Source organism: Hypanus sabinus, chromosome 1, assembly GCF_030144855.1.
Source record: "Hypanus sabinus isolate sHypSab1 chromosome 1, sHypSab1.hap1, whole genome shotgun sequence".
In the NCBI taxonomy this organism is placed as follows: Eukaryota; Metazoa; Chordata; class Chondrichthyes; order Myliobatiformes; family Dasyatidae; genus Hypanus; species Hypanus sabinus.
In genome coordinates this window covers 7,539,344-7,553,945 of record NC_082706.1, presented here as the reverse complement: position 1 = coordinate 7,553,945, position 14,602 = coordinate 7,539,344, and the positions used below count along the sequence as shown (strand labels likewise).

The 14,602-nt window shown below is 45.0% G+C and overlaps 1 protein-coding gene across 4 annotated transcripts in view; it reads right to left on the bottom strand.

Moving 5' to 3' along the window:
• Positions 1 to 4,064: 4,064 nt before the first annotated feature.
• Positions 4,065 to 14,602, bottom strand: part of LOC132390980 (calsenilin-like) — a 77,601-nt gene continuing 67,063 nt past the window's right edge. For all 4 annotated transcript variants that reach the window (XM_059963563.1, XM_059963543.1, XM_059963570.1 and 1 more), the window contains exons 5-8: positions 13,323 to 13,430; positions 7,316 to 7,420; positions 6,431 to 6,493; positions 4,065 to 5,916 (exon numbers count right to left, since the gene is read on the bottom strand). In XM_059963563.1, the coding sequence (XP_059819546.1) occupies positions 5,869 to 5,916; positions 6,431 to 6,493; positions 7,316 to 7,420; positions 13,323 to 13,430 (324 nt within the window). In that variant the 3' untranslated portion in view covers positions 4,065 to 5,868. The remainder of the gene's footprint in view (positions 5,917 to 6,430; positions 6,494 to 7,315; positions 7,421 to 13,322; positions 13,431 to 14,602) is intronic.

Here is a 14,602-nt window from a genome sequence, read left to right as displayed (position 1 = left end):
GTTTGTTCATTTCCATAGACGCTGCCTGATTTGCTGAGCTCCTCCCGCATTTTGTGTGTGTTTTCCTAGATTCTGTTGTATTTCTTTGTTCTACTGTGAATGCCTGCAGGAAAGTGATCTCAGGGTGGTGTATCGTGACATAGGTACTTTGATAATAAATTTATTTTGAACTTTGACTATATTTCTTGCATTTGATTTATTTTGCTGTGTAGGTTTTGTATGTAGCTTTCTATCTATGTTAACTTATGCTGTTGCTATAAACACGTCCTCACTATTTATGCATTGTTTATTCATTATTGATATATTCTTTTTGTAATTTATAGAAATTGTTGTTGTCTGCAGTGCCAAAAACACTGGAAAATTTCTACAGATGTGCTGCGGAGAGCATTCTAACTGGCTGCATCACCATCCGGTATGGGGGTGGGGGCATGTGGGGGGGTGCCTCGAAGTAAGCTGCAGAGACTTGTAAACTCAGTCAGCTCCATCATGGGGACTAGCCACTGTAGTATCCAGGACATCTTCAAGGGGCAATGCCTCAGAAAGGTGGCATCCATCATGAAGGGTCTTCATCACCCAGGTCATGCCCTCTTCTCATTGCTACCGTCAGAAGGGAGGTACAGGAGCCTGAAGGAACACACTCAATGATTTAAAACCAGCTTCTTCCCCTCTGCCATGAGATTTCTGAATGGACATTGAACCCATGAACACTACCTCACTACATTTTATGTCCATTTTTGCATTACTTATTTAACTATTTAGTGTAAACGGTGAATACATATAATCTGCATATGTACTGTAACTCCCAGCTTTTATTATGCATTGCAATGTACTGCTGCCACACGACAATACATTTTCACTACATATGCCAGTGATATTAAACCTGATTCTGATTCTCATTAGTGCTTTCGATATCCTGGGTATGTACACTTCTGACAATAAACTGGAATTTGCATCAGTGGTATCCCAGGTTCCCTTTGACCTGTGTTAGCCACAACAGTTTTTCTAAATTCCATTACCTTCTCACCTCCCCTCCCTCTTTTTCTCCTTTTCCAAGGATGCCATTCCTCAAAGCCTCACAGGGTTCGATAAGCTGAACATTACATCTGAGGAGCCCCAAATTACATCTGAGGAGCCTCCAACTTGATGGCATGAACATTAACTTCTCTAACTTCCAATTATTTCTTTCCCTTCCCCTTCTCTCTTTGTCCATTCCCCACTCATTCCTTCCCTTCTCCTCATCTGCCCGTCACCTCCCCCGGTTCCGCTACGACTTCCCTTTCTCCCATGGCCTGCTCTCCTCCCCTATCAGATTCCTCTTTCAGCCCTTTACCTTTTACACCTATCCCCTCCCAGCATCTCACTTCACCCTCCCTCCCCCACCCACCCACCTTCCTCTCAATTGCCCTTCATTTTCCTATCATCCATGTGCCTATCTAAGAGCTTCTGAAACATCCCTAATGTATTTTCCTCTACCACGAGTCCCTGGCGGGGTATTCCACATCGGCACCATTCTCTGTGTAAAAAATGTACCTCTGATACCTCCCCTAAACTTGACCCCAATCACCATGAAATTAAACCCCCCCGAAATAGGCATTTCCACCCTGGGAAAGTCTTTGACTGTCCACTCGATCTCTGCCTCTTATCATCTGGTACACCTCTATCAAGTCACCTCTCCAAGGAGAAAAACCCGGGTTCACTCAACCTACCCTCATAAGACATGCTCTCTAATCCAGGCAGCATCCTGGTGTATCTGCAACCTGGAGTCTTCTTTTCCCATTACTCAGTCTGGGAGAGTAGTTCTGAATTTAACGCAACAAGCAATCTGCAGGAGAACTGAACAGGTTGACCTGTATCTGTGGGAGGAAACGAACCGTCAACGTTTTGGGTTGATACTCTGAATCAGTTGCGTTCCGGTGACATTGTGGGCATGCTCTGTTGGCGTCTAAATGGTGGCGACACTTGTAGTCCATCCCCAGCTTCATCCTCGGGTGTGTTGGCTGTTAACGCAAACGATTTCATTGTATGTTTCAGTAATTCGATGTACATGTAGCAAATGCTCAAAGGCCATCTATAAATTTGCTGTGACACACCTGCCATCAGCAGAATCTCTGATGGTGATGAGGGGGCATACAGGAGTGAGATAGATCAGCTGGATGAGTGGTGTGATAACAACAACAGCCTTGCATGCAACATCAGGAAGACCAAAGAATTAATTGTGGACTTCAGGAAGGGGAAGTTGAGGGAACACAAACCAGTCCTCATTGAGGGATCAACAATGGAAAGGATCGGCAGTTACAAGTTCTGGGGTGTCAAGCCTGAAGGTCTATCCTGGGCCAAAAATATTGATGCAGTTACGATGAAGGCACTCCAACAGCTGAATTTCATTAGGAGTTTGGGGAGATTTGGGATGTCAAAGACTATCAAATTTCTACAGATTACTGTGGAGAGCATTCTAACTGGTTACATTACTGCCTGGTATTGAGGGGTTAATGTCCAGGGTTAGAAAAGCTGCAGAGGATTGTAAACTCAGTCAACTCCATCCTGGGCACAGCCTGCCCACCATCGAATACATCTTCAAATGGTAATGCCTCAACAAGATGACATTCATCATTAAGGAGCCTCACAATTCAGGACATAGAAACATAGAAAATAGGTGCAGGAGTAGGCCATTCGGCCCTTCGAGCCTGCACCGCCATTCAGTATGATCATGGCTGATCATCCAACTCAGAACCCTGTACCTGCTTTCTCACAAGGGCCATATCTAACTTCCTCTTAAATATAGCCAATGAACCGGCCTCAACTGTTTCCTGTGGCAGAGGATTCCACAGATTCACCACTCTCTGTTGGCAGAGAATTCCACAGATTCTCCACATGCCTTCTTCTGCTGCCTACAGGAGCCCGAGGACACCCATTCAATGTTTTAAGAACAGCTTCTTCCCCTCCACCATCAGATTTCTGAACCGTCCGTGACCCATGAACGCTACCTCAGTGTTTTGCTCTCTTTTCGTAACATGATTTTTAACGTATATATTTATTATAATTCACAGTATATTTAATGTATTGCACTATACTATCATGCAAAAGCCCTCCCAACCATTGAGCGCATCTACATGAAACACTCTCATAGGACCTGGCCTCAACAGCCATTTATGGCAATGAATTCCACAAATTCCTCACCACGTGGCTGACGAAGTTCCTTCTCATCTCTGTTCTAAATGGATGTCATTTTACTCTGATGCTATGCACGTCTACAAAAAACACAGATGCGGGAAAGCAACATCCATCATCAGGGACCTCCACCACCCAGGACATGCTCTCTTCTCCCTGCTGCCATCAGGTAGAAGGTACAAGAGCCTCAGGACTCACACCACCAGGTTCAAGAACCGTTACTACCCCACAATCATCAGGCTTTTGAACCAAAGGGGATAACTACACTCACTTGCCCATCCATTGAGATGTTCGCAAAGCCAATGATCTCACTTTAAGGATTCCTTATCTTGTTACTTAATGATCTCGTTATTTATTTATATTTGCATTTGCACAGTTTGTTGTCTTCTGCACTCTGGTTGATCTTTCACTGATCCTGTTGTAGTTACTATTCTGTAGATTTGCTGAGTATGCCCGCAGGAAAATGAACCTCGGAGTTGTATATTGTGACATATATGTACATTGATAACAACATTTTTTGAACAGCTGCTGCAAAATTTCATGGGATATGGTAGTGGGGTACCAGAGCAGCAGAGCAGTTAGTGCAATGCTGTTACAGCTCAGGGGGTCACAGTTCAGAGTTCAATTCCAGTGCTGCCTGTAAGGAGTTTGAAAGTTCACACTGTGACTGACTGCGGTACTGGTTATTAGGTTAATAGCTCATTGTAAGTGGACCTGTCATTAGGCTAGGGTTAGCTAGTGGGTTGCTGGTGGACAGAAACAGCGTATGGCTCGTTGGGAATGGAAGGGGCTGTTCCACGCCATATGTCTAAATAAATAAACAAGGAAACAAACAAATCTGATTCAAATAAATTAACCTGACTCCGAATCTGAGTTCATCAATTTGACACTTCCTCTTCCCAGACAGTTGGTTTTTATTATTGTCACGTGTACCGAGGTAGAGTGAAAAACTTTGTTTTGCATGCCATCCACGCATAAATACATTGAGGTAGTACAAAATAACAGAATGCAGAATCAAGAGTAGAGACGTACAGTAGAATTCAGCTTTAAAAGAGCAGAATGATTATAATAGAATTAGAATTAGCAGAGGGCAGCTTGCAACAAGTTACAACATTCCATCACCATCTTGCCCAGATGGGGCTGAACCCACTGAGTTCCTCCAGCAGATTGTGTGTCGTTCTAGATTCCATTATCTGTAGTTTCTCGTGTCTCCTTTCTGAACTTAAATCCTGTCTAATCTTCAGATGATGTACCAATCCTAGATTCCCGATTCCCCCCTTGCCACCATAATAGTTCTCTGTTAATAACTTAAAACCGCAATCAGGTAAAGCCTTTAACCCCCTGCTTAACTTATAATTGTTTCAATGACTTTCTGGGTTCTGCGTTTTCTGCATATTTTTTGCCGTTTGTGTGGTTTGTTCCTTTCTTCCCACGTTAAGTGTTTGATGTTTTTCTTTGAATTCGTGGCTGTCTGTGATGAAGTTGAGTCTCAGGGTTGAATACTGCACTCTGATAATAAATGTACTTTGGATCTGTAAATTCTTGATACTGAAACAAACCCTTTTTTCAGCAACTGGACATGCATGTATGGGTGTGAGTGCATGTGTATATCACTGAGCGTGTGTGTGTGTGTCTGTGTGTGTGTGTGTCTGTGTGCGTGTGAGTGTGTGTGTGTGTGCGCGTGTGTGTCCAAAAGTGCATCTTGGACAGCAGAGGTCGGTGGAGTTACCTGGACTCTCATCTAAAATCAATCTCTCCCCCAGGTTTAGTCTGGTATTTTGTCAACACACAAACTGCTGGAGGGACTCAGCAAGTCAGGAAGCATCTGTAGAGGGAAACGGACAGTCGACCATTCATCCTGACCCGGGTGAGTACACTGACCCACAGGGTTCTTCCAGCACCTGGTGTCTTGCTCCTGCAGTCTCCTGTGCCTCTGAGTCTGGATCGCCAGTGTGGCAAGTTCTGAGAGTTCAGAAACATGGAACTTTTTAACAATGCTGTCTGCACATGTCCAACCAGTGACAACATAGCAGTGTAAACAGAGACCGTTTAACCCCCTTTAATCAAGACCAAAGTAAAATGCAAATAAAATTACAGAACTGGAAACTATGATCTGAAAGTTATCTTTAAATTCTTTCCTTTTCCAGCTGGAAGCTTCTCAAAGTGGCACAAAACAGCAGATAATTAATCAGGCATTAAACCTGATGGAAATGAACCTTATGTAGGGCTGGAAGTTATTTCAATGCTTAAGAATTTCCAGTAGCTTCCATTTGGACGAGCCTCTGGTGAGCTATGGTTTAACACGACGGTTCCGCCTCTCACTCCACTTTTCCCATAAGGCAGCGATAGGACAGTGAGATACATTTCCCGTCGAGCACAAATCCTCTTCATTCCATCTCATTCCTTTGAAAAGTTTTGAATCTCTCAGATTCAGGATCTCAGAGGGAATAGCATTATTTCCATTGGAAAAATATCTTCTTACCATAGAGGAGCAGAACTTTGCTCGGTCAGACTTGTTGAGAAAAGAATCGAGGTGCAAAGAAATAATTATTCCTTACTGTTAATCGAACGTCTTTTTTTAAAAAAAAAGTTTTGTAGAGGAACTAGCATCCTCAGTGATCTGGATTACAAAGATGTGAAACTATATATAAGGATCCTGTGTGTGTGTGGTGCCTCAGTTCAACACAGGGTTCAATGCTTTTAAATAATGTTTTCAAAGAGTTGCATTGAGTGCATAATGTTTTCATCCTGAAAGAGAAACGAAAATAACAATGTCAACAATGAGTGAAACTCACGAGACCAGTAAGTACAGAACTGGCAAGAGTTAGAAGGTGGTCATGGAGGGCTATTTTTGAAACAGGAGGGGAAACATATGGGGTGTCCCAAGGGCACGGCACTTCTGCTTTTGGAGTATGTTATCGACCTGAATTTGGGCCCGAAGAGTTTTTGATGCATGGAAGTCGCAGTGAACACCCCAGGGCAGCGACTTCTCCTTCCGGTAAATACATTTCTTTTCCCTCCTCCCCCACCTACCTCTATCCCCACCCTGACCTTTTACCTCTTCTCACCTGCCTATCACTTCCGCCCGGGTCCCCTTTCTCCCATTGTCCACTCTCCTTGCCAGTCCTTGATCTTTCCCACTTATCACCTTCCAGCTGGCCTCTTCCCTCCCAAGCCCAGCCCCAACCCTTTTATCCTGGCATCTTCCTCCTTCCCGTGCTGGATAACTCTACACAACTCACAAAACTGACGCAGCACTGACCTTCTGGCAGGTCTCCAGGAATTCTTCAATCGTTACCACTCCATCTTGGTTTCTGTCCATCTTCTGAGGGAGGAGTGAAACACCCTGAGTTCACGGAGTTAGCATCCTAATATCCCACGGCACGCCCCTGAGCCTCACAAGCCCTCCGCGACAGATGGGCTCCTCATATTCTCCATTCCACCATCCCACCCCCATTCCCTGTGCGCCATCAGCCCTTTCATTGTTAATCCTGACGCCGGAGGCCTAGTGTCTGAGAGACTGTGTCCAGGCCAGGCTGAAGGCCCAGAAGAGCCTGCGGCTGTCAGTGTGTGAGTGAGTGGGTGGGTAGGGCATGGACGAGGAAATTAACTTGCTTTGTTGCTTTGTGTTGTGGGGCAGCATGCTAGCATAGTGGTTAGCACAACGCTTTACAGTACAGCTGACCCAGGTTCAATTCCCACCACCGCCTGTAAGGGGTTTGTACGTTCTCCACATGATCACATGGGTTTCCTCCGGGTGCTCTGGTTTCCTCCCACAGTCCAAAGGAGTACCGGTTGGTAAGTTAATTGGTCGTTGTAGATTATCCTGTGATTAAGCTAGGGTTAAATTTGGAGATTGCAGGGTAGCATGGCTCGAAGGGCCAAAAGGCCTCTGTGCGGTACCTCAATGAATAAATAAAACAAATTCTCCTGAACAATCTGTATGCTGGTGCTGGAATGCGCGGCGACACTTGTGTCTTAGGGTGGGCCGGATGTTAACACAAACGGCACATTTCACTGTGTGAATCGCATTCCCCCTACTCCTTCTCCAATGCCGCTCTCACTCCCGGTGAAGAGCCAGTCTCTCACATCCCTCTATGACTCCCACCACCCCGTGACCTGCTTCCGTTTCAGATCTCCACCGTACCTGAAAGAACTTTTCCACGTGCTCATAGGGGGTGTCTTGATGTATGACGGGGTATGTGTATCTGCCCATCATGCTGTAGATCGACTGAACAATAACCAACATCTCCTGAGGGGACAACAGGGAGAGAATAGCATGGTAACTTCACCGGTGTAGAACATCTTGATGACTCATAGAAGAGTACAGCACATTCGGCCCACAATGTTGTGCCAACCCAGCTAAAAAGCAAATCAGAAACACCCAAACACTAATCCCTCCTACTCACACCACATCCATATCCCTCCATCTTCCTCACGTCCATGTGCCTATCCAACTGTCTCTGAAAAGCCTCTAATATATTTGCCTCCACCACCATACCAGGCACCTACCACTCTCTGAGTGAATACATCCCCTTTGAACCTACCCCCTTCTCTCCTTCAATACATACCCTCAGTCTGAGGTACTGTGCAAAGAGTGACTATTGAGTACTTAACTTTAGGGCATGCATTACAATCACTCTCCAGGCATCAGACCTGGCTGTAAACTATTGCAAAATAACTGAAATGACGGCAGACAGATGATGTCAATTTTTATCAATGCACCACAGAAAGTACCCCTTCCGGATACAGACCGTTTGGGAAGGCAACTGCTCTGCTGATGACATGAAACTGCAGAGAGCTGTGGACGCGGCTCAGCACAGCCCGGAAACCTGCGTCCCCTCCACAGACTCCATCTGCACTTCTCAAGGCCTCAGTAAAGCTGCCAGCACAATCAAAGATCCCTCCCACCCTTCACATTCTCTCTTCACCCCTCTCCCGTTGGGTGGTGTGGTTAGCGCAATGCTTCACAGTACGGGGGACCCAGGCTCAATTCCCACTGCTGCCCGTAGACCGCATGGTCTCTGGTGCTCCGGGTGCTCTGGTTTCCTCCCACAGTCCAATTGTAAATTGTCCCGTGATTAAGCTAGGGTTAAATTGGGGGATTGCCGGCTCGAAGGGCTGGAAATACCTAATCTATGCTGTATGTTAATAAATAAACAAAGAAACAAACAAAATCCTGGAAGCACATACCAGCAGGTTGAAGGGCAGCTTCTACCCCACTTGTAGGAGACATGCATCTGTTCTCTACCTGAAATGTACTGTGTGTTGTGCGTTTATGATGGTAACTGGTCACATGATCGGGGGGTGCGCTAAAAGCAAAAGGAATAAGTTACGTATTCTGGCTTCCTTCACGGCAGTTTGCATCTTGGGACTGGTGGAGGTTGTGTTTTTGCAGACCACTTAATATTGCTGAATAATGTTTAATTGCAAGTTTGTTAATTGCTAATAAAGGATCGGAGTAAAGGATTTGACTCTTTGGAGAAACCATTTCATTGCAGCTGAGGGTGTATCATGCAATTTTAACAACTTAGTGCAGTTGCAGGCTACTGGCAATAGTTTAGTCTTGATTTGGGACTAGTTTTGCACCGTCGTTATCAGACTCGTGAATGGACAGACCTCTGTAGCTCCCCTTGCTCTCACAATCTGTCTCGTTGTGATCTTACACTTTATCGTTTTCTCTGTAGTTTTCACACTTTATCATGCATTATTATCGTTTTACCTTGTTCTACTTCAATACCACAGGTGTTAGGGCAGCAATGAAGGTCCTCCATCTCTGTCTAACCATACCAACATACTCGGATAGAAAATGATTCTTCACTGCTGCTTCCATAACACTTTTTTACCAGTCAGGGTTGTTAGCCCTGATCCGAACCTCCGACGCCCGGAGGACCGGTGGACCACTCTTAGTCTGGCCTCTCCCCTTTGACCTGTTTGGCATGGGTGACCCTACCAAAAGCCAAAGCATAAACCCCTGACTCCAGCCAACGTAGCTCTCCGGGTCATTGAGGCACGCAAGTCTCCAAACCCTTCGACAAGGCTGGGATCCTCTTGGTACATGTGACAATAATAAGCCAATTCCAATACCAATACCATTATAGGTGTTATTATTATTTCCAATATTACCTTTACAACAGGGGTTCCCAACCCAGGGTCCACGGACCCCTTACTTAATGGTATTAATGGCTTAATGGTCCATAGCATAAGCAAGGTTGGGAACTCCTGATTTACATCTTCACATACAACATTTAAAATGTACGGTCAGTTTTGGGTATATGTTTTGCTCCAGGCAGTGATTTCCTATTGAACAGAAGTATGGACACAGTCTTTGTGTGCTGATTGTATGCTGGGTGCTGTGCAGGGGCCTGGATAGGAGACAGGTATTGGTATTGGCGTATTATTATCCCATTGCAACGGGCACCATTCTCCCAGGGCTCATTCCCTCATCATATCCTGTGTCGTATGATGTGGGCGATCACAGTCTTTCCGTGACCATGATTGTTCTTAGTAGATTCTTCTACAGAAGCAGTTTGCCATTGCCTTCTTCTGGGCAGTGTCTTTACGAGACGGGTGACCCCAGCCATTATCAATACTTTTCAGAGATTGTCTGCCTGGTGTCAGTGGTTGCATAACCAGGACTTGTGATATGCACCAGCTGCTCGTACAACCATCCACCACCTGCATCCCGTGGTTTCACGTGACCCTGATCGGGGGCTAAGCAGGTGCTTCACCTTGCCCAGGGGTGACCTGCAGGCATAGCGGAGGCAAGAAGACCTCCTTTGGTAGAGACATATCTCCACACTGCCACCCAGTCTCCCAGGGCAGCAATGACTAACACAAGAGGGAAACGTTTTAACGGATTGGAGGAGAAAGTACAGGGTGGATGTCAGAGCTAGGGTTTTTATTGATACAGGGTGGTGAGTGCGTGGAATGCACTGCCAGGGTTGTAGTCACTGTTCTGTCTGAGATATGCAGGTGCACGGCCACACAGTTATCGAAATGCTCCCACGCACATAGCCTTTCTTGCCACACAGCTGGGCTCTTTTATAAAATGTTAATATTAAAAGCTGTCGTGCCATTTTTAGGCCATATAAAAATCTCCTGCTCAGAGCAACAGTTGACTCGCGATGCTGTAAAAAATAAATAGAGGGAATGTTGGTCGTGGCAGAGGTGCAGGAGGGACATTTAGAGACTCTTAGGTGCGCACATGGATGATAGAAAAGTGGAGGGCGATATGTGAGGGGAGGGTTGGATTGACCATGGAGAAGGTTAGAAGGTTGGCACATTGTGGGCCAAAGCAGCTGTACCCTGCTGTGTTCGTCATTCTATACAAAGATACAGTGAAACGCTTGTCTTTCATACTGTTCATACAGATCAAATGTGCATTGAGCTAGAGTAAGGTAAAACGATAAACACACAGAATAAAGTGAGAAAGCTACCGAAACTGTGCAATGCGGTTAAACGATAAAGTGCAATTTCACAACACGGTCCGTTCAAGAGTCTGATAGCAGCGGGATATACATTGTCCTTAAGCCTTGAAATAGTACATAGAACAGAACAGGTCTTACAGCCCAACGATATTGTGCTGACCTTCTAATCTACTCTGAGATCAACATGACCCTTCTCACCAACATAACCCTCCATTTCTCGATCATCCGTGTGCCTATTTAAGAGGTTCTTAACTGCCCCTCATGTATCTGCCTCTACCCCCACCCCGGGCAGGGCATTCCACTCACCCACAACTCTCCATGTAAAAATAATCTACCTCTGGTATCTCCCCTAAACTTCCCTCCAATCACCTTAAAATTATGCCCCCTAGTATTACCCATTTCTGCCCTGGGAAATTGTCTTTGCCTATCTGTGCCTCTTATCAATTTATACAACTCTATCAAATCACCTCTTACCCTCCATCATTCCAAAGAGAAAACCCCTAGCTTGCTCAACCAATCCTCATAAAATATGCTCTGTAATCCAGGCAGCATCCTGGTAAATCTCTGCATCCTGGTAAATCTCCTCTGCATCCTCTCTAATCCAGGCAGCATCCTGGTGAATCTCCTCTGCACCCTCTCTAATCCAGGGAACATCCTGGTGAATCTCCTCTGCACCCTCTCTAATCCAGGCAGCATCCTGGTAAATCCCCTCTGCACCCTCTCTAATCCAGGCAGCATCCTGGTAAATCCCCTCTGCACCCTCTCTAATCCAGGCAGCATCCTGGTGAATCTCCTCTGCACCCTCTCTAATCCAGGCACCATCCTGGTAAATCTCCTCTGCACCCTCTCTAATCCAGGCAGCATCCTGGTAAATCTCCTCTGCACCCTCTCTAATCCAGGCAGCATCCTGGTGAATCTCCTCTGCACCCTCTCTAATCCAGGCAGCATCCTGGTGAATCTCCTCTGCACCCTCTCTAATCCAGGCAGCATCCTGGTGAATCTCCTCTGCACCCTCTCTAATCCAGGCAGCATCCTGGTAAATCTCCTCTGCACCCTCTCTAATCCAGGCACCATCCTGGTAAATCTCCTCTGCACCCTCTCTAATCCAGGCAGCATCCTGGTAAATCTCCTCTGCACCCTCTCTAATCCAGGCACCATCCTGGTAAATCTCCTCTGCACCCTCTCTAATCCAGGCAGCATCTTGGTAAATCTCCTCTGCACCCTCTCTGAAGCTTGCACATCCTTCCCTTGAGATGACCGGAAATGAGCATAATACCCAAGAGTGGAAGTCTGCAGACACTGGAAATCCAAGCAACACACACAAAATTCAGGATGAACTCAGCAGGCCAGGCAGTATCAATGGAAAAGAGTGAACAAACAGTCAATGTTTCAGGCCAAGACCCTTCATCAGCTCCGAGAAACAAGTGTGCCAGCCTTCTAACGTAGTCTCAGATCAACACGTTTCTTCCCGCCCACATACCTCACAATACTCCAGAGTTTTATAGATCTGCAACATTACTTCAAGGCACTTGAACTCAGTACCTCGACTAATGAAGACCAACACATTACGATAGTCATGGAGATTTCAATACGCAGGTAGACTGGGAAAATCAGGTTGGTGCTGGATTCCAAGGGAGGGAATTTGTAGAATGCCTACAAGATGGCTTTTTAGAGCAGATTGTGGTTGAGCCCACTTGGGGAAAGAGAATTCTGGACTGGGTTTTGTATAATGAACCAAATTTTATTTTGGAACTTAAGGTAAAGGAATCCTTGAGCGAATTCACCCTGCAACTTGAGAGGGAGAGTCTAAAATCAGATGTATCAGTATTACAGTGGAGTAAAGAGAATTACAAAGGGATGAGGATGAGTTGGCCAAAGTTAATTGGAGGGGATCACTAACAGGGATGACAGCAGAACAGTAATGGCTGAAGTTGTTGGTAGCAATTTGGAAGTTGCAGGAGAGATGCAGCCTGAAAGAAGAAGTATTCTAAAGAGAGGGTAGGGCAAATGTGGCTGTCAAGGGAAGTCAAAGACAGCATAAAAACAACAGAGGAGGCTTGTCTTATGGTCTTAACACCCCATATGCAGACACGCAGTTGGTCATTCCAGCAATCTGCTTGGGTTCAGGAAAGCGGCCTCCAGAGACCCCCACCACCAAAAGGGCATGCTTCTTTCTCGCTGCTGCCATCAGGAAGAAGATACCAGAACCTCAGGACCTGCACCACCAGGTTCAGGAACACTTACTAACACTCAACCATCAGGCTCTTGAACCAAAGGGGTTAATTTCACTCAACTTCACTTGCCCCATCACTGAAATGTTCCCACAACCTACGGACTCACTTTCAAGGGCTTTTCATCTCAGATTCTCAGTATTTATTGCTCATTTGTTTATTTATTTTGTTTTGTTTTTGCATCACACGGTTTGTTGTCTTTTGTGGCCTTTCATTGATTCTGTTATGGTTATTATTCTGTAGATTTGTTGAGTATGCCGGTAAGAAAATTAATCTCAGGGTTGTATATGTACTTTGATAATGAATTTACTTTGGACTTTATTAGGTAGGAGCACAGGATAGGGCAACTGTTACTGATGGCCACTAGAACTGTAATAAAAGCTCTTCACTGACATTCCCAAAGAACACGCTGCCTTCCCTGATTCTTCAGAGATGTTACGGATATGGTGATAAATATTCCCAAAACAGTCTGTCCTGGGTGTGGCCTCCCTACCTCCTTCGTGATGTAGCCGTCGTTGTTGATGTCATACAGGTTAAAGGCCCAGATCAGCTTCTCGTTCACAGTTCCCCGCAGTAACACCGACAGACCAATGACAAAGTCCTGAGAAGTGGAAGAAAGATGACGAGGTTAGAGAGAGAAATCAAGAATCTGTAAAAAAGGTATATTTAACTGTCTTACTTACTAAAACACAAATAGAAACCATTTATACCATTGGGTCCACACTAGCCCCCAAAAGAATTGTCCTATCCATTCCCACTGCCCCCCACTACCATCTCCTCTCTAGTTATTTCTCTGTCTTGCTTCAACTTACACTCAGAGGTCACTTCATTAGGTACACCTGTTTGTTAACACCGATATCTAGCCAGCCAATCATGTGACAGCAACTCACTGCATAAAAGTATGCAGACGTGGTCAAGAGGTTCAGTTGTTGTTCAGACCAAGCAGCAGAATGGGGAAGGAATGTGATCTAAGTAGTTTGACCATGGAATGATTGTTGGTGCCAGATGGGGTGGTTTGAGTATCTCAGAAACTGCTGATCTCCTGGGATTTTCACGCACAACAGTCTCTAGAGTTTACAGAGAATAGTATGGGCACAGCCTCAGAATAGAAGGGCATCCATTTAGAACAGAGATGAGTAGGAATCTCTTTAACCAAAGACTGGCACATCTAAGGAATCCATTGTCACAGACGGTTGTGGAGGCCAAATCATTGGGTATGTTTAAAGTGGAGGTTGATTGGCTCTTGATTAGTAAGGACATCGATGGTAATGGGGAGAAGGCAGGAAAATAGAATTGAGAGAGCTAATAAATCAACCATGATTGAATGGTGGAGAAGACTTTATGGGTTGAATAGTCTAATTCTGCTCTTATGTCTTATGGCCTTATGATTTAAAAGAAAAGAAAATTGTAAGAGTAATGTACATTGACTTGGGGATGTTACAAAGATCTGAGCAGTCCACCATTAACTCTATGTTTTGCAGGTGCATGGCCACACAGAAACTGAAAACTTCCTGTGCACATAGCAAAGGTTACTGCACAGCTGGAATTTTCTTTTATATAATGCTAATACAATTTTTAAATCTATGTTAATACAATTGTGAAATACCCTGTAATTAATTGTGTGTCAATGAACATAAGCAACAAATTTTTTGAATAATAAATATAAAACAACCTTTACTTTGAAACATTTTGGAGTTTAAACATATTTACATTGTCAGGGTTCAAAATTACAACACTGTTACCAATTGTAACACTAAACACAGAATGGAAGCC